General features: G+C 52.0%; 1 protein-coding gene across 1 annotated transcript in view; it reads left to right on the top strand.

The window, feature by feature from the left end:
- Positions 1-311: 311 nt before the first annotated feature.
- Positions 312-19,996, top strand: part of LOC116956460 (uncharacterized) — a gene marked incomplete at its 5' end in the record, with an annotated part of 42,207 nt that continues 22,522 nt past the window's right edge. The window contains 4 exons of the mRNA XM_032978115.2: positions 312-1,269; positions 4,512-4,553; positions 12,489-12,578; positions 19,088-19,109. Of these exons, the coding sequence (XP_032834006.2) occupies positions 312-1,269; positions 4,512-4,553; positions 12,489-12,578; positions 19,088-19,109 (1,112 nt within the window). The remainder of the gene's footprint in view (positions 1,270-4,511; positions 4,554-12,488; positions 12,579-19,087; positions 19,110-19,996) is intronic.

The following is a 19,996-nucleotide window of genomic DNA, read 5'->3' as shown; positions in this document are numbered from 1 at the left end:
GGAGGGGGTAAGATCACCCGAATGCCCCCCCTCTCCACCTCCTCCCCCGTGTCTTGGATCCATCACTGCTCATCGCCGCATTGCACGCTGTCAGCACCGCCGTCCTGTAACTTGTAAAGTGCCTCTCGCGTTACCACTGCCAGCGTCGCCCGCCCCCCACCGCAAGCACTGCCCTCAACAACCATTTGGGGGGGGGGGAGGCGTTGGGGGGGGGGGGGCGGCGGAGGGGGCCTTACCCACGACCTAAAGCTGAGAAGTTCTACTCCAGTCCGGGCTCTGTCGAATGACGCCCCTGTGACGTGTGTGTCCCACGTGTGTGTCCCACGTGTGTCCCACGTGCGCGTCCCACGTGCGTGTCCCACGTGTGCTCCGCGTGTGTCTCGTGTTCCGCGTATGTGTCTCGTGTGTCTGTCTCGTGTGTCTGTGTCGTGTGTCCCGCGTGTGTCCGTTCCGTGTGTGTCTCGTGCTGTCCGTCCCGTGTGTCTGTCTCGTATGTCTGTGTCGTATGTCTGTGTCGCGTGTCTGTCTCGTGTGTCTCGCGTGTCCCACGTGTCCCACGTGTCCCACGTGCTGTCTGTCTCGTGTTGTCTTTCTCGTGCTGTCTGTCCCGTGTGTCTGTCTCGTGTTGTCCCACGTGTGTCTGTCTCGTGTGTGTCCCACGTGTCCCACGTGCTGTCTGTCTCGTGTTGTCTGTCTCGTGCTGTCTGTCTCGTGTTGTCCCACGTGTGTCTGTCTCGTGTGTGTCTCGCGTGTCCCACGTGTCCCACGTGCTGTCTGTCCCGTGTGTCTGTCTCGTGTGTGTCTCGCGTGTCCCACGTGTCCCACGTGCTGTCTGTCACGTGCTGTCTGTCACGTGCTGTCTGTCTCGTGTTGTCCGTCCCGTGTGTGTCCCACGTGTCCCACGTGCTGTCTGTCCCGTGTGTCTGTCTCGTGTGTGTCTCGCGTGTCCCACGTGCTGTCTGTCACGTGCTGTCTGTCTCGTGCTGTCTGTCCCGTGTGTCTGTCTCGTGTTGTCCCACGTGTGTCTGTCTCGTGTGTGTCTCGCGTGTCTCGCGTGTCCCACGTGTCCCACGTGCTGTCTGTCTCGTGTTGTCCGTCCCGTGTGTGTCCCACGTGTCCCACGTGCTGTCTGTCACGTGCTGTCTGTCACGTGCTGTCTGTCTCGTGTTGGCCACACTAAAGAGGAGACGGAGGAGGTTCCCGAAGCTGCGGAAGAAGCCGAGGATGCAGGAGAGGAAGGCGATGGAGGTGACGAGGAAGGCGAGGGAGGTGAGGGACGCCTGTGTGTGTGTGTGTGTCCGTGTCGTTGTGTGTGTCCGTGTGCGTGTATCCGTGTGTGCGGGGTCTGACGTCGGGTCAATGTCACGGGGTCTGACGTCGGGTCAATGTCACGGGGTCTGACGTCGGGTCAATGTCACGGGGTCTGACGTCGGGTCAATGTCACGGGGTCAATGTCACGGGGTCAGTGTCACGGGGTCAGTGTCACGGGGTCAGTGTCACGGGGTCTGACGTCGGGTCAATGTCACGGGGTCTGACGTCGGGTCAGTGTCACGTGGTCTGACGTCGGGTCAGTGTCACGTGGTCAGTGTCACGTGGTCTGACGTCGGGTCAGTGTCACGTGGTCTGACGTCGGGTCAATGTCACGGGGTCTGACGTCGGGTCAATGTCACGGGGTCAATGTCACGGGGTCTGACGTCGGGTCAATGTCGTGGGGTCTGACGTCGGGTCAGTGTCGTGGGGTCTGACGTCGTGTCAGTGTCACGTGGTCAGTGTCACGGGGTCTGACGTCGGGTCAGTGTCACGTGGTCAGTGTCACGGGGTCTGACGTTTGGTCAGTGTCGTGGGGTCAGTGTCACGTGGTCAGTGTCACGGGGTCTGACGTCGGGTCAGTGTCACGTGGTCAGTGTCACGGGGTCTGACGTTGGGTCAGTGTCGTGGGGTCAGTGTCACGTGGTCAGTGTCACGGGGTCTGACGTTGGGTCAGTGTCGTGGGGTCTGACGTCGGGACGTTTGCGTTTGCCTGTCAGCCCATTACGGTTTAACGCCGTATGGGTTTACAGGTACGCAGTAGTGTATAGTAGTGTATAGTGTAGTGTATAGTAGTGTATAGTGTAGTGTATAGTATAGTGTATAGTAGTGTATAGTAGTGTATAGTGTAGTGTATAGTGTAGTGTATAGTAGTTTATAGTAGTGTATAGTGTAGTGTATAGTGTAGTGTATAGTTGTATAGTGTAGTGTATAGTAGTGTATAGTGTAGTGTATAGTAGTGTATAGTAGTGTATAGTGTAGTGTATAGTAGTAGAGTGTATTGTATAGCAGTGTAGTGTCTAGTAGTGTAGTGTATTGTAGTGTATAGTGTAGTGTATAGTAGTGTAGTGTATAGTGCAGTGTATAGTAGTATACAGTGCAGTGTATTGTAGTGTATAGTAGGGTATAGTAGTGTATAGTGTAGTGTATAGTTGTATAGTGTAGTGTATAGTAGTAGAGTGTATTGTATAGCAGTGTAGTGTCTAGTAGTGTAGTGTATTGTAGTGTAGTGTATAGTGTAGTGTATAGTGTAGTGTATAGTAGTGTAGTGTATAGTGCAGTGTATAGTAGTGTATAGTGCAGTGTATTGTAGTGTATAGTAGGGTATAGTAGTGTATAGTGTAGTGTATAGTTGCATAGTGTAGTGTATAGTAGTAGAGTGTATTGTATAGCAGTGTAGTGTCTAGTAGTGTAGTGTATAGTAGTGTAGTGTATAGTATAGTGCATAGTAGTGTAGTGTATAGTATAGTGTATAGTAGTGTAGTGTCTAGTAGTGTAGTGTATAGTAGTGTAGTGTATACTGTCGTGTATAATTGTGTAGCTAGCGAGCAGCACCTGCCCAAACAGAAGGCCCACACGGCACACGAGAGGGTGGGTGGCCAACTCCCAGTGGTGATCTTGATTTTTAAGCTTTCGTGACTGCAGGAATCCATACTCTTTGGTTCTTTCGGTAAAGTCGCTAAGGCATAAAATTAATAGATCACGACGTTTCCATCGCAACACAAGCGACTGTCTTCAGGTGAGAGAGAGAGAGAGAACGCTACTGAAACAAGGCCTTGTGTAGGCCTGAGATGGGTGCAGCCTCAGGGTAAGAGGGCAGGGCTAGAGATGGTCTGCCTGAGGCTGTGGAAGTGGCCATTGTGTTGTGACATGCTAATCTCTCACAATCGTGACCTATTCATTTTCTATCTACGTGACTTTACCAAAAGCACCAAAGAGTATGGGTCCCAGTGGTGATGTTTTGCACACTCCACCAGGTATGGTGCCACGGTGGCGAGATGTTAGCTAACTCTCCCGGTATGCAGGATATCGTGGCTTCGATCCCGACACCTGACGCCTGCATGGTGGTCGCGCGGATACTCCGGTTTTCCCCTCCACATTTAGAACCATGCGTTGAGAGTTTTCGGCTTCTACAGATTTCCACGTGATAAGCCACTTCGTTGAACTATCATTTGTGATAGCCAGGCCCGCTTTGTGGGCCTCGCCTGATAAACATTTAAAAAAAAAAGTTTCGTTTCGTTTTTAGTTTAGGTACTCATTTGAGGCCGAGTCGACCTAGGGGAGGCCCAGGACGTGATCAGATAATCGAACCCGCGTCGCCGGGTCACTCGCTCGCTCGCTGCTGCTGCTACCCCCATGTGCTGCCCCCGCCCGTGCCAATCACGACTTGACAACGGACAATGCGACCCGCTGCAGATCTTAGCACGGCGCGTCGCCAAATCGTGGCGAATCCTGGCGCGCATTAGTTTCCGCTTTGCCCCTTCGTAAGCGCCGCCGCGCCCAACGGTGAAACGCCGCGTCGTGTGAATGTCGCCTTGCCTGGTGTGATGCTACCGGTTCCCCCCATGGTGAATGTCGCCTTGCCTGGTGTGATGCTACCGGTTCCCCCCATGGTGAATGTCGCCTTGCCTGGTGTGATGCTACCGGTTCTCCCCGTGGTGAATGTCGCCTTGCCTGGTGTGATGCTACCGTTTCCCCCGTGGTGAATGTCGCCTTGCCTGGTGTGATGCTACCGGTTCCCCCCGTGGTGAATGTTGCCTTGCCTGGTGTGATGCTACCGGTTCCCCCCGTGGCGAATGTCGCCTTGCCTGGTGTGATGCTACCGGTTCCCCCCGTGGTGAATGTTGCCTTGCCTGGTGTGATGCTACCGGTTCCCCCGTGGTGAATGTCGCCTTGCCTGATGTGATGCTACAGGTTCCCCCATGGTGAATGCCGCCTTGCCTGGTGTGATGCTACCGGTTCCCCCCGTGGTGAATGTCGCCTTGCCTGGTGTGATGCTACCGGTTCCCCCCGTGGTGAATGTCGCCTTGCCTGGTGTGATGCTACCGGTTCCCCCCGTGGTGAATGTCGCCTTGCCTGGTGTGATGCTACCGTTTCCCCCATGGTGAATGCCGCCTTGCCTGGTGCATATGCTGCCCTGCCCACCTGCCTGTCGCTACCCGCTCTTCCGGCTCCTTCTCCCGCGGCTCGGTATCGATGTGCAGCTGTGGAGGAGGCACCGGCGGACGACGCTTCGGCAGAGGAAGGTAAATCCTCCCGGTCGCAAGGGGCCACCAGGACTTTGCATCGCAGCCGAGATCATCGGGGGGTGTCGCCGTGGCTTGGAGATGTTAACCGCCTCGCCTGGAACACGGGGGGTCGTGGGTTCGATCCCGACCCTGCTGTATATTTGGAGTACGCGTGTCTCTCTCTCTCTCTCCCAGTTGGTCGCGTGCGATTTTTGTCTGGGTCCTCCGTTTTTTCCCTCCACATTTAGAAATCGACATCACGCATTCAGATTATTACCACGTGACGGTAAGCCACTTTGTTGAGCCATTACGTATTTGTGAAGGCCAGTTCGCTTCTGAAAAAGAGATCTACATTATAGCTCAGTGGGCCTTAGCTGGTAAAAGTTCCAAATAGTTTGTCCATACTCGAGGTTTTTTGGGTTAGATCGCGCAAATATAAACGTGTCGTTAAACCCGCCACTACCCGACACAGCCGATTAGTAAGGTTTGTCACAGAAACAAAACGTGGCCAATTCGTTACAGGTACAGCACAACCGGTGTGTTGGGAGAGTGAACTCACAACATTTACAATTCGACGTTTCGCCAGTAATTACAAGCAGCCTCGTCAGGCGACAGCCAGATTTGTGTGCTGGAACCATCAACAAATTGCCACGTTCCGTGTTACGTGGCAAACCTCACTAATTGGCTGTGTCCTGGTGGTGGCGGCGGGTGTAACGACGACACAACGTTCATCTTTCCGCGGTCTAACCCAGAGAAAACACCCCTCTCGCTCGGGGAAATATATTGCTCGCGAAAAGCCTACGGCTACTTACGCGCTTAGAAAAAATAGCCTAGCTTGGTTTCCGTCGCCGTCGGACAGCGGACAGATACGAATGAGTCCCCCACCCCCTCCCCCCGACCGATTATGATGTCAGGGCGGAGAGACGCAACGACGTAGCGCGGACGCGCACGCAAAACGCAACGTCACGTTACACGTCCCTGGAGCGGGGCTCTTAATTGCTTCGACAAGCCTCAAGCCCTCCGGGTCACCTCTCTAAATTTACACGGCGGCGTTTGGGATGGTGGTGACGCGAGTGGCAAAAGTGGCGACGGCGGCAAAGTGGATATTCTGAATTGTAACCTTGGTAAAGGTCTCCGCCCCCCCCCCCCTCCCACCGGGAGGATCCAGGAGGAAGAGGAGGCAGTGGGAGAGGAGAGAGAGGGGGGAGAGATCAGAGAGAGAGGAGGGAGAGAGATCTGTGGCCCGTGAGCGAGGCGTTGATGACGAGGTTATTTTTGAGATGATGCAGCCTTTGTGGGGGGGCTGGGAGGCATTAGAAGGGAATGGGGGGGGTGACATCACCGCTTTTTGAGAAGTGCGTGGGAACCAAAGTTGGTCATGAGATTAATTGGGGGGCGTGGGGGTGGGTGGTGGAGTTGGGGGGGGCTACTCTTAAGTTTTAAAATATGCACGCAGCGTGAGGCAATAGAAGTCCTAAAATTAAACGGCACGCACATATGAATGTCACCTGTTTCTTTTGAGTTCAACAAGTTTGTTTTTGCATTTTTTTTTCTTCTTCAAGTTTTCCACTGACTGTTGTTTTGCTGCCTTTATTTTAATTGGCACACCCGGGCCATGGAACAGAGTTAAACGATCGGGAGTCCAGAGGAGGTTTGTTTGGCCCACACTTGCCAGGGTAAGGCCCCACCTGTCTCAGCTGATCTCAGGGTAAAGTCCCTCCTATCATGGGACCTTTTTTTGCCAGTGAGTTTCACGAACAATTCATCATACATATTCAAGGCACGTTTTTTTTTTGTTTGCATGTTCACCCGCAAGTACCGCGCATGGTTAACGCAGTACTTTATCCCTTGCGAAAGGTTTCTATTTGGTTATTTGAACATCTGATTTAAAGCTTTCGTGACTGCAGTAATTCATATTCTTAGCTCTTTCGGTAAAGTCACGTTGAAGGGAAACAATAAAATAATAATATATATAAAACAATAAAAAAACACCGTTTGAAAATAAATAAATGCAGACCGACACTTCTTTCAAATGTTTCTTGCCGTTGCTTTTCACACCTGATGATAACCGTTTGTGTTATGGTCGAAACGTCGTGAGAATTCTTTATTGTTTTATATATTTTATTATTATTTTATTGTTTCCCTTCAACGTGACTTTACCGAAAGAGCTAAGTATATCTGAACACCTGTTTTATTAAATACTCTTTGGTTCTTTCGGTAAAGTCACGTAGGTATATAAAAAAAAATGTAATCACGACGTTTCGGGCGCAACACAAGCATCTGTCATCAGGTGAGATAACCACAGCAAGACACAATTGCTGAAGTGGGAAAAAGAGAAAGGTATAAACCGATTCTTATATTTCCTAAAGTTCTCTCGGTGAGCAAAGGCAGCTTTTGCCAACTTGGCAAAGCTCTGAATTCTTCCCAAGGGCATTGAAAGTCCCAACATTTAATAATAAGAGAAATTTACATTCGCAAGGTGCACTTAATCCGTAGAAATCCTCGACGCGATTTGGATGGACGATGAACACAACGGGGTATACAGGGGCTCCTCTACGGACGAGTTGGGTTCCAGAGGTCTGTTCAGAACCAATCTACCAGACCTCTTGTATTCCACATAGGTCAGGTGGGGAATGGGTTTAAACGTTGTATAATCTTCTGTAGATGTAGATGCCACTAGTTCTTCACGTTCTGTAGACGTAGATGCCGCTGGTTCTTCACGTTCTGTAGATGTAGATGCCACTGGTTCTTCATGTTCTGTAGATGTAGATGCCACTGGTTCTTCACGTTCTGTAGATGTAGATGCCACTGGTTCTTCATGTTCTGTAGATTTAGATGCCACTGGTTCTTCACGTTATGTAGATGTAGATGCCACTGGTTCTTCGCGTTCTGTAGATGTAGATGCCACTGGTTCTTCATGTTCTGTAGATGTAGATGCCACTGGTTCTTCGCGTTCTGTAGATGTAGATGCCACTGGTTTTTCACATTCTGTAGATGTAGATGCCACTGGTTCTTCACGTTCTGTAGATGTAGATGCCACTGGTTCTTCACGTTCTGTAGATGCCACTGGTTCTTCACGTTATGTAGCTGTAGATGCCACTGGTTCTTCACGTTCTGCAGATGTAGATGCCACTGGTTCTTCACGTTCTGTAGATGTAGATGCCACTGGTTCTTCACGTTCTCTAGATGTACATGCCACTGGTTCTTCACGTTCTGTAGATGCCACTGGTTCTTCACGTTCTGCAGATGTAGATGCCACTGGTTCTTCACGTTCTGTAGATGCCACTGGTTCTTCGCGTTCTGTAGATGTAGACGCCACTGGTTCTTCGCGTTCTGTAGATGTAGATGCCACTGGTTCTTCACGTTCTGTAGATGTAGATGCCACTGGTTCTTCACGTTCTGTAGATGCCACTGGTTCTTCACGTTCTGCAGATATAGATGCCACTGGTTCTTCACGTTCTGTAGATGCCACTGGTTCTTCGCGTTCTGTAGATGTAGACGCCACTGGTTCTTCGCGTTCTGTAGATGTAGACGCCACTGGTTCTTCGCGTTCTGTAGATGTAGATGCCACTGGTTCTTCACGTTCTGTAGATGTAGATGCCACTGGTTCTTCACGTTCTGTAGATGCCACTGGTTCTTCACGTTCTGCAGATATAGATGCCACTGGTTCTTCACGTTCTGTAGATGCCACTGGTTCTTCGCGTTCTGTAGATGTAGACGCCACTGGTTCTTCGCGTTCTGTAGATGTAGATGCCACTGGTTCTTCCCGTTCTGTAGATGTAGACGCCACTGGTTCTTCGCGTTCTGTAAATTTAGATGCCACTGGTTCTTCATGTTCTGTAGATGTAGATGCCACTGGTTCTTCACGTTCTGTAGATGCCACTGGTTCTTCAGGTTCTGCAGATGTAGATGCCACTGGTTTTTCACGTTCTGTAGATGCCACTGGTTCTTCGTGTTCTGTAGATGTAGATGCCACTGATTATTCACGTTCTGTAGATGTAGACGCCACTAGTTCTTCGTGTTCTGTAGATGTAGATGCCACTGATTATTCACGTTCTGTAGATGTAGACGCCACTGGTTCTTCATGTTCTGTAGATGTAGATGCCACTGATTATTCACGTTCTGTAGATGCCACTGATTATTCACGTTCTGTAGATGTAGATGCCACTGGTTCTTCGTGTTCTGTAGATGTAGATGCCACTGATTATTCACGTTCTGTAGATGTAGATGCCACTGATTATTCACGTTCTGTAGATGTAGATGCCACTGGTTCTTCACGTTCTGTAGATGCCACAACCGCCATCAATTGCGCGGCGGTTGAACTTATGACTCTTGTTCCGGAAGGTCAGTTGGACATACGGACATGTTTGTTTGTATCTCTGACGGTTCGTAAGTGGAATGTTCGTAAGTCGATGAACCCCTGTTTATAAAACTTGGCATTAATATTAACGTGCCGACGCAAGATACTGCGGCTGCCCATTGGCAGGCTTTGACCAGCTGCACTGTCTGGTTTGTGACCTTGCCATACCCTGCCAGTTCGCCGCCACCAACCGAATGTCAAGAATGCGTTTGTTTATTATTGGACGCATGCGAGGCACGCAACCGCAGCGCCACATGGCAAACACGCTCCGTTGGAACCGGCTTCAACTGGCCCACAGCGTTTGTACAGGACGTTTGTGAAAAAAAAGAGCTTTAATGCTCATCGGATTCCTCCAGTACAAATACGAATTCTGATTCTGCATGCATTTGTTTAATGGGCAACGTAATTATTACGAACGCACAATTCCTCATGAACATTGGCCCAGAAGGACTACAAAACAATGTTGTTTATTTAAATGTTACCCACGATCCTCCATGGTGGTCAGCACGCTGGACTTGCAATCCAGAGGTCGCTACTGCGACCTCCTGTGCAGCGGCAGGTGAAACGATGTTATGCTTTCTCATCCTTCGCAATTAAAATGCTTTGTGAGTGTGTGTATATATAAATACCGATGCCATACGCCTCTGTGAGCGCAGCAGTGTCACCACAATTGGGGTGCATTGTCAGGCGACGCTTCCGGCGGCAAAGTGCGGGGTGTTACTCTCGCCTCTTTCTTTTCGAGTCACCTGGCCAGCAGTGGAAGAGCAGAGCTCCTCCTGCCCCCCCCCCTGCCCCCCCCCCCCCCCCCCCAGTGGGTAGAAGCCCCTTCCACCGACAGTGGCATTGTGAGCACGCGCTCGCAATGGGGGAGAGGGCCACAACCCTCGCCGTGCGCACGTGGCCAGCGACCTTCAATCGTTTCGCGGTCCATCAAGCGGCGGTGTCACGCGGCGGAGGGGGGGCGGGGCGGGGCTGGGGTGGTCACGTGTGTGTGTGCGCGTCACGCGGGGGGGTGGTCACGTGTGCGTCACGCGGGGGGTGGTCACGTGTGTGTGTCACGCGGGGGGTGGTCACACAATGGGCGCGTGACGTCACGGCGAGGAATAGCGGTCGTCATCATCGGACGGCATGGTGGTGGTGGTGGGGGGGTTAACGAGGGGGCTTAAGGGGGTGGGGGGGGGGTTAACGAGGTGGCTTAAGGGGGTGCGGGACAGCACGGGTTGTTGGGGGAGGGAGGTTGAATTGAAGGTGGTTGTTGAGCTCGTAAGAGATGGCAAAATAAACCACTCTCATCATCACCGCCACCTTCTCATCATCACCACCACCCTCTCAACATCATCACCACCTTGTCATCATCACCACCACCCTCTCAACATCATCACCACCCTCTCATCATCACCACCACCCTCTCATCATCACCACCACCCTCTCAACATCATCACCACCTTGTCATCATCACCACCACCCTCTCAACATCATCACCACCCTCTCATCATCACCACCCTCTCATCATCATCACCACCCTCTCATCATCATCACCACCTTATCATCATCACCACCACCACCCTCTCATCATCACCACCACCCTCTCATCATCACCACCACCCTCTCAACATCATCACCACCCTCTCATCATCACCACCCTCTCATCATCATCACCACCCTCTCATCATCATCACCACCTTATCATCATCACCACCACCACCCTCTCATCATCACCACCACCCTCTCATCATCATCACCACCCTTTCATCATCATCACCACCACCCTCTCATCATCATCACCACCCTCTCATCATCATCACCACACCCTCTCATCATCATCACCACCCTCTCATCATCATCACCCTCTCATCATCACCACCACCCTCTCATCATCACCACCACCCTCTCATCATCATCATCATCACCACCCTCTCATAATCATAACCACTACCCTCTCATCATGATCATCATCCACTCATCATCACCACCACCCTCTCATCATCACCACCCTCTCATCATCATCATCACCACCACCCTCTCATCATCATCACCACCCTCTCATCATCATCATCACCACCACCCTCTCATCATCATCACCACCTCATCGTCATCACCACCCTCTCATCATCACCACCACCCTCTCATCATCATCATCACGACCACCCTCTCATCATCATCACCACCCTCTCATCATCACCACCACCCTCTCATCATCATCACCACCACCCTGTCATCATTCACGACATCTTGGCCCAGTCTTTCCTCCTCCCCCTCCTCCCCTCTCCCTGCACCGCCACTCTTCCTCCTTCTCCCCCCTGCTGCTCATCTTGAGCCGTGCCCTCCCTCTCTCCTCTGTCCGGCTTGGGCGGTCACTTACATCCCGGCATTCCCTTCCCTCGCCCGTTCCTCTCTCTTCTCTCCCCATTCGTTACATCCATGACTCTACCCCCCCCCGTCCCCGTGATGGGATACGGTTGGGAACAGTGCCGAAAGTAAAAATCTAGAAAAGTATTTGGAAGCGAGGGAGCTTCGAGCGAGCTTCGGGGCTTACCGCGGGCGGCCCTTTTAAAGTTCGCCTGGAGAGGCAAATCACGAACGGCTCTGTCGTGGGAACGCAGAGCGCTCTTGCGGAGGCACGGATATGACCCTTGGATTGCTGTCTTTCGTTTTTGTTGTTTTGGTGACCCGGTTTCTTACGATCGTGCTCGGCGCGCAGGATCCTGCACGAGGTTTTGCCAAAACAAAACAAATAATGAGACCCCCCCCCCCCCCCATCAAACTGATGGCAGAAAGAAAAAAAAAAGTAACAATGCAAAAGGAATGGTGGTCATCATTTTAAAAAGGAATGATGGCTATCATTTTTTTTTCCAAACCTAACAATACAAAAGCAATGATCGTTATAATTTCAAAAAGGAATAATGGCTATCATTTTTTTTTGAAACGTAACAATACAAAAGGAATGATGGTTATCATTAAAAAAAATGAGAGACCATTTTTTTATTGTTGTTGTTCGACGCTCGAACGGAATCGCAATGCCAGAATTGTGACAACTCAAAAAGACAGATCCAACCACCCCCGCTGGGCGGATTGTCGTGTGAAGTGCCTCCCTCCCTCCCCCCCCCCCGGTTTTCCACAACCGGCTCCCAATGGGTTGTGTCAAAACGTTGCACGGGCACACAAGACCATCATCTGATTGTCGATGTTGCCTCTGTCCATAATAATGTATCGTGTACATTATGGATAATATTGGGCCGCAAAAGCCTCCGTGTTAAATGTTGCTGCCTGTGTGCGTGCGTGCGTACGTGCGTGCGTGTGCGTGCATGTGCGTGTGCGTCTGCGTGCGTGTGTGCATGCGTGTGCGTGCGTGCGTGTGCCTGTGCGTCTGCGTGTGTGCGCGCGTGTGCGCGTGTGCGTGTGTGCGTGCACGTGCGTGTGCGCGTGTGCGCATGACCCCACCACCTCACCCACCACCTGCGCCATCTCCGCTCCGCTCTCTTTGGTCGTGTAAAATTTGTCTGCAATTTCATGGTTTTTTTTCCCCCCCCTCCACCCCCCTTCCTCTCCCGGCTCGTTCGTTCATCCTCCCCGGCCCTCGCAACCGAACGAAGCTGCCCGCTCGGAGGCAGAGAGGGTTGTGGCCTCGGCCGAGATTGAGCCGGAGGGAGACGCCGCTATAACGCTCGATGCGGTGGAACAAGGTAGAACGACCGCTCCCCCCCCCCTCCCCACCCCCTCCACACAAACCTTCTCGCCTCTTCAAGACGGACAAAATAACCGAAGCAAAGCAAAGGCACCCGACGCGAGTTCGTCAATAACGCCTTGAACGCAACCAACCGCAGCGCCTTAAGGGAGAAACGCGTTAAGGGAGAAGCGCGTTTATCGGGCGAACGGCTAAATTTTTATTTTTTATTTTTTTAATTTTAGCAGCAAAGGAGAGAGAGACGGAATGAGAGGAACATGGCGTGGGAAACAAGAGACGGGGAGAATCGGGCTTGTTTCACGCGATGAGAAATTCGAATTTCTGAAAATGTTTCCACGGCGATCGACGTTGTGTTTGCTCATAAGGCGCTCGCAGGCCGTTGCTGTTTGTTGTTGTTGTTGACGAACGTGCTGAGCGTTGTTGTTGTTGTTGTTTGTTGATTTGTTTGTGCGCCACTGCCGTCGCTGCAGCTGCTGCAGTAGCAGCGGTGGCCGTGTCGCCGAACAATGGTTTTGATTAACCGTTTTTTTTTTAAAACTTTGATTTAAAGCTTTCGTGACTGCAGGGATTCATATTCTTGGTTCTTTCGGTAAAGTCACCACGTAGAACGGAAACAATAATAAAAAGAATTCATTGTTTTATATATATTTTTTATTTTATTGTTTCCCTTCTACGTGACTTTACCGAAAGAACCAAGAATACGTTTTTAAAAAGCTAAACATTTGCAACGGCTGCAGTGTGACCTCGGGGTTTGCCGCTGACACGGCGATATCACGATATCACGATACCACGATATCACGATACCACGATACCACGATACCACGGTACCATTGCGTTACGATACAACATCCACGGTCATCGTCATCATCCGTTTTAGGGGAAATTGTCAAATCGGGATTTTGCGGTCGCTCTGAATCGTCCTCCTTGACCCTTGTACTTGCTGGCGAGGTCCGTAAGAGATCACAAACGTGACGGTTAAAGTGGCGAATGAGTATCAGCTGCCAATTTTGACGCGCGCTTCGCTCGACCGTTTTTGTTTGTTTGTTGATTTCATATCCCGGGGCAATTCAAGGCAAGGAAACGATGAAAAACGCCGTTCTCTGCAATCATTTTTTTTCTTCCATTAATTTTGCTCAGCGGACGGCATTGCGCGTCTTAGCAAGCCTCGCCGCTTGTAAAAAGTCGACACGGCCGTAAGGGTGGCGGCGGCGGCGGATTGCCACGCGGCCGCCCGTGACCCCGGCGCCGTGGAGGCCGCGGCGAGGGTTAGTGGATCGCCAAACAGCTGCCGTGCAACTCCCTTCCCCACGCGGGCGCCGTCGTCCGAGGAGGCGGTGCCGGGTAGCCCCCATGGCTCGCAGTGCGAAGTGGGCACAGCGCCGCGTGTGGACCAATGTCGTTCGAGTCCCTTCGTCATCGAGAGTGCTGCTAGCGAGCGTGGGGCTATCACCGGGTGCTCCGGTACGCTCACGCACGCATTAAACCCTCATCGATTGGCTGAAAGCATCTCGATGCACGGGGAGGATCGCACGCTAGGGATGCAATTTGCTCTGACGACGCCGTGATACGCGAACTTTAACAGTATCCTTAAGGTACAGGGTGCTTCGAAAAAATGTTTTTAACACTTCTGAGAATTTGCAACGATGTCACGTGACATGTGCTGCTGCGCTCCAGGCTCTGCAGACCACCTGGAGAGGATCCCAGGCCACGTGTTGAGAATGATGGCGGACAAGTGGGAGACTCTTTGACTTTTTGAAGCTATTAGCGTTACGTTTGTTGCCATGTTACGGTGATATTATCCTTTATTTTTTTTTTTTCCCCCACAAAAAAAACGACGGTCCCATAATAAGCGCCAACAGTGTTTTTTGAGGCACCCTGCATCCTTCAGTCACAACGGACGTTTGGCTCAAAGCGCAGAAAGAAAACAACAAAAAAAACGGGACGCCGAAAATGAGACGTGGGGTATCGTCACATCGTCACATCGTCACATCGTGCGTGGTGTCGCGGCATCGTCCCTGGTCCTAACGCGGGGAACCTGAATCTCAGCGGCGATGCGTGACGAGTCCGTGCAAACCCTGGCGGTGTCGCTGCGATCATCCGTAGGGCGTCTTCGCTGCCGCCCTGGATTGGTCGAAGGGCCTTAACATTCAACGGATGGCATCATCTACATCATCTATACAAACCGCTGCTGACGGTGGCTTGCGGAACAAGAACAACAAAGAGGGAGCCGTGGGTATCCCACCACCCTAGTCGCGCTAATTTGGCACTAGAGGCGGGGGATTTTTTTCCACACAAGTGTCTCGTTTTAGCGCGCCTCGGTCACCCCCGTGACGATTACAGTCGGTCGGTCGTTGTGGTCGGTCAACGCGAGCGTCATCTTTTCCACGCGGTATATTAAATACCGCTAAGTTGTTCACGTGCGGCGGCCTCGAGGTGGCCAGATGTTCGCTCCCTCGCCCGGTACGCAGGAGGTCGTGGGTGCGATCCCGACCCTGACGCCTGCTGCTGTATATCTGGAGTTTTGCGGGTCTCATCATCATCATCATCACGACGGTGGCTAGGAGATGTTAACTACCTCGCCCGGTACGCAGGAGGTCGTGGGTGCGATCCCGACCCTGACGCCTGCTGCTGCTGTATATCTGGAGTTAGAGTCTCTCATCATGGTCGCACGCACGTACACACGGCCCGCCAGTGGTGTGCGGAAGTCCGCTTCGGGCCCTCGTTCAGCTTCACGGGTTTCCCGCCTCAAGTGTGTCCGTTAAGACTTTGAACATCGTGCGCGTATAAATGTTGCATTGGGAGCGTTTATACAACGCCGCGTTGCGTGTTGGACGGGGCCCCCGCCGCCAAGGTGGAGTGCCCTTACCGATGGCAATAGCTGCTAACCCAGCAGCATGTGTGTGTTTAACAAAGCTTGCCACTCCGGCTCATGAGATAACGGAAAAGGCCAATAGGTTGATACATTGAAAATGTGTTCCCGCATTTTATTCCGAGAGATGACCGAATTGGGGCGAGTTGAATTCGACTGGGCAGCATTATTTTTTTTTGGTACCGCGAGATAATGAATTGGTTAGCCAAATAATGATCTCAAGATTGCACGTCTCAAAGCGAGGAACTGTAGTTTATTTTTTGAGAGGCACTATTTTTTGGGGGGGCTGGGGGGGGGTTAAAAAAATGTCTGGGTTTTTTTGTAACAATTTAAATTCTGGTTGCAATCAGGGTTAGCGTCGCCGAGATATTGAGGGATGAATCCTTGCATCGTGGTAGAAGTGGGAGATGGACGGTGAATCGGGGGGGGGGGGGGGGAGAAGAGGGGGGGGGGCGAGTTTCTTCAACTCCTTCGTCGCCTTAGTCCACCCGGCGGTGTAGATGTTCGCCCGGGGCGATATATCCCGAATGCGGTGGGGTAAACTGTGGGTGACCACCCACCCCATGCAATATGCCTGCAAGAGAGCGGGCGAACGATAAGCCGCCGCTGGAGGGAGCCCCCCCCCCCCTCGCCTTTGGAGCTGCACACTAGCGGGTAGGGCAAATTTGCAGGGGGGGCCCCGGCTAAAAGTGGTCCATCTATAGATACCCCACCCGGTAAGTCGCTCACCGTGGAATTCTGCAAACACCCCCCCCCGCCTCTTAATCCTTGACCGTTTCCCCCCGCTCCTCCGCCCGCAGCGGTTTTGTAAAAAAAAAAAAATAGTCTTCAAATCCGAGCCGCGTCGCCGAATTCGTGTCGCGGTTTGGACCGCGGAGTTGCGGGAAATCGGCGGGGTATCTGCAAATGGATCGCCCTACATGCGTGGGGTGTGTTTTTACTCTTAGTGTATTCATGAGGTTTTTTTGTTGGGTTAGATCGCGGAAATATATAAATAGATGTGTCGTTAAACCCGCCACCACCCGACGCAGCCAACTAGCAAGGTTTGTCACGTAAGCGGAACGTGGCCAATTCGTTACCGGTACAGCGCTACACCGGTGTGTTGGAGAGTTTCGCCAATAATTGCAACCAGCATCATCAGGCGACAGCCAGATTTTACTAATTGGCTGTGTCGGGTGGTGGTGGGTTTAACGACACACACATTTACGCGATCTTGCCCGTATGTATATATATATATTTTTTCTAAATGATGAATAACGCTGCTCGCGAAAAGCCTTACGCGCTCATTATTCTTCACCGTGAGGACATTTCCCTGCCCTCGAGAGCACGCGCGGTAATTTCCCCGCACTTTTTGCAGAACTCTGTGGTTCACTCGCGGTCCAGTCGCCGACTCGTGCGCGGTGGTGTAACTCACTTTCTCACGGATGTTCTCACCCACCCGCCCGCCCGCCCGCACTTCCATTCCCCGGAGAGAGTCGTATGCGCGGCGATTCGTTACACGCCACTTGCCATTCGACGCTTCAACAGCAGATGAGCCGTTACCATCTGCGTTGAATGCGTTTTCGCCGATCAAACGGTCACGTGATGTTTTCCTCGTCGCGTTGTCGATAACACTCTTGGACGCCTCGTCGATGTTTTCACACGTCCCACGCTCAACACCGGTTATTGAAGCTAACACTAAGGGGGTCAAGCATAGCGGCATAGCCCGCCACGCTGGCGAGAAGATGGGTGGGCGCGCGGGTGGAGGGTGGCATAGAAGTACGTCGAGCCCTCGCCGGGCGACGCGTGGGCGGTGTTCGCGCTGCACAAACGCGTGCTCGCCGTGCTCGCCGTGACGCCGCTTTTTTTTTCCTCCGCCCATTGTTGGGAACGATGTTGGCACGAGGCGGGACGCGCGATCGTTACAACGCGCGATCGTTACAACGCGCGATCGTTACAACGCGCGATCGTTACAACGCGCGATCGTTACAACGCGCGATCGTTACAACGCGCGATCGTTACAACGCGCGATCGTTACAACGGCCCACGTGTTTTTTTAAACGTGCGCCACATTGTCTCGCCAAACTCTTGCCCATCACCACGTTATATTTACGGGGTGGGGTGGGGTGGGAGTTCGTTTGATTCCGCTCGGCGCGTCCTCCGCGCAATCCTCCGCCCGCTACGAGCGCGTTAAAACGAGGACTCACCGGCGCGGCAGCGCAGCGGGCGGATCAAAAAGTGTCGTGCGCGGCGGATGTCACGTTGTGCCCTCTGCTGACCTTTGTCTGACCCTTCCCCTCTCTGCGGCGCGGCTACTGGATTCGCTGCAACCCCCACCCCCCCGCCCCGCCCCGCCCCCCCCCCCACTCCCAGAGGAAGGTAAGTGGTATTCGCGAGTCTTGATCGTCACCGGCCGTGGTCTATCCGCTGCTGCTCGTCGCGTCTTCTCTCGGGCGATCTCGGTCTCGACGTGCGCACGTTGAACTTCTTCCGCACCGTACGTTGCCGACCACGCCAATCGAAGGTGCGGCAGATTGCTCCATCTCCCCGGTGGGACGGCGCCCCCCCCTCCCCCCACCCGCCACTTCGGCTGCCACTCCGTCGTTAGTCCTGACCGCCAAGAAGGTGTATTCACGCGCAATTGTTCAGAATCGGAATTTGCATTTTCCCCGAGCAGCATTCGAGATGTTAGGGAAACGAGAAAATGTCGGGGGGGGGGGGGGGGCGGGGAGGGGGAAATAACTTCGTGGATTTCGGTCAAATCAGTTCCATCGCAACTTCTGAGCGGCAGCCACGCGGAGCGGAGAAGACACCCGCAGGCCAGGTGGATGACGTCCCTTCCGAGGTGTTTAAATTTAAAAGGCGCGAGCGGGGTCTGTGGGGGGGGGGGGGGGGGGCCAGAGACGCACGGCTAGAGGAGATGACGGGGTCGGTGGAGCGGTCGGTGGAGCGGTCGGAAACCCGCGGCTTTTCCGCAACGTTTTTATTTATTCACCGAGGACCACCGACCGGCCTAGCTTACACCACGCAGTGCCATTTTTAAATTCGGGGCAAAAAACAAACAATGACCGCTCATGTCGTTACTTTGGTTGCCGACCCCTGAACCCCCCCCCCCCCCCGCCCCCAACGACCCCCACCCCCCCCCCCCCGACCCGACCCGGAGGAGATGGAGCGGTGAAATTAATCGGATCGTCGTGCGTGGAGCAGAGCGGGTGCCAGGCGGATTAATAATAATAATGATAATAATAAAAACATGAAACTACACTCGCTATCAATAACTGCTCCCTAAATTCCAATGAAAAACTAAGAACGACGATAGAAGCGAACAATAATATTAATCATTCGGAGGATCGTGTGGGGGTTTGGCGACGGATTGTGGAAACCTGCTTCCAGCAGTGGATCGATCACGGTCGCGGATGATGATGATGATGATGATGTATCGCTAATACGATTTCGAATTCGTCTTAACGATACATCGGGCTTCGTCTTGCAGAGCATTTTACAATTTGTTTCCGCCAATGTCAGAACATTTTGTCTTTCTTTGTTCGTGGGGGGGGGGGGGGGGGGGGGGGGGGGAGCCATATTTTTCGTCGGGGGGAATGAAACGTGAAATATTTTCGTCGTTCTAACGTCAATTTGCTGTCCGTCGTCTCTTGCAGAAGAAGAAAGGCCAAAGCCAAAGTGAGTATGCGGAACACGCACAGGCCAACGCGCACGGGGACTCATATTCTTGGTTCTTTCGGTAAAGTCACGTGAATAGAAAACAGGAAAAGAATATGCATGTTTTTTAAATTTAAATAAAAATAATGAAATCTAATTAAAATCTACACGTTTAAATAATAAATAATAAAATTATACATTTAAAATAATAATAAAAGCAAACAACCCACGATAAAAATTGTAAAATTAAATAAAAACATTTTGAAGTAAAAATAAATTGAAAATAATAAAAGCAAAAAAAAATCCCCGACGTTTCGATCGCAACACAAGCGGTCGAAACGTCAGGGATAGGTGAACAAACCTGGTCTCGTATGTCCGGTTCCAACGGAGCGTGTTTGCCGTGTGGCGCTGCGGTTGCGTGCCTCGCATGCGTCCAATAATAAACAAACGCATTCTTGACATTCGGTTGGTGGCAGCGAACTGGCAGGGTATGGCAAGGTCACAAACCAGACAGTGCAGCTGGTCAAAGCCTGCCAATGGGCAGCCGCAGTATCTTGCGTCGGGACGTTAATATTAATGCCAAGTTTTATATACAGAGACTCCTCTACTTACGAACATTCCACTTACGAACCTTCAGAGATACAAACAAACATGTCAGTACGTATGTCCAACTGTCCTTCTGGACCAAGAGTCACAAGTTCAACCACCGTGCAATAGATGGCGGTGGTGGCATCTACAGAACATGAAGAACCAGCGGCATCTACATCTGCAGAACGTGAAGAACCGGTGGCATCTACATCTGCAGAACGTGAAGAACCAGTGGCATCTACATCTGCAGAACGTGAAGAACCAGTGGCATCTACATCTGCAGAACGTGAAGAACCGGTGGCATCTACATCTGTAGAACG

This window comes from Petromyzon marinus, chromosome 65 (genome assembly GCF_048934315.1).
Source record: "Petromyzon marinus isolate PM22_M1 ecotype Great Lakes invasive population chromosome 65, UKy_Petmar_22M1.pri1.0, whole genome shotgun sequence".
Classification (NCBI taxonomy): Eukaryota; Metazoa; Chordata; class Hyperoartia; order Petromyzontiformes; family Petromyzontidae; genus Petromyzon; species Petromyzon marinus.
The sequence above is the reverse complement of the archived record's forward strand: the minus strand, read 5'-3'. Positions and strand labels throughout refer to the sequence as shown.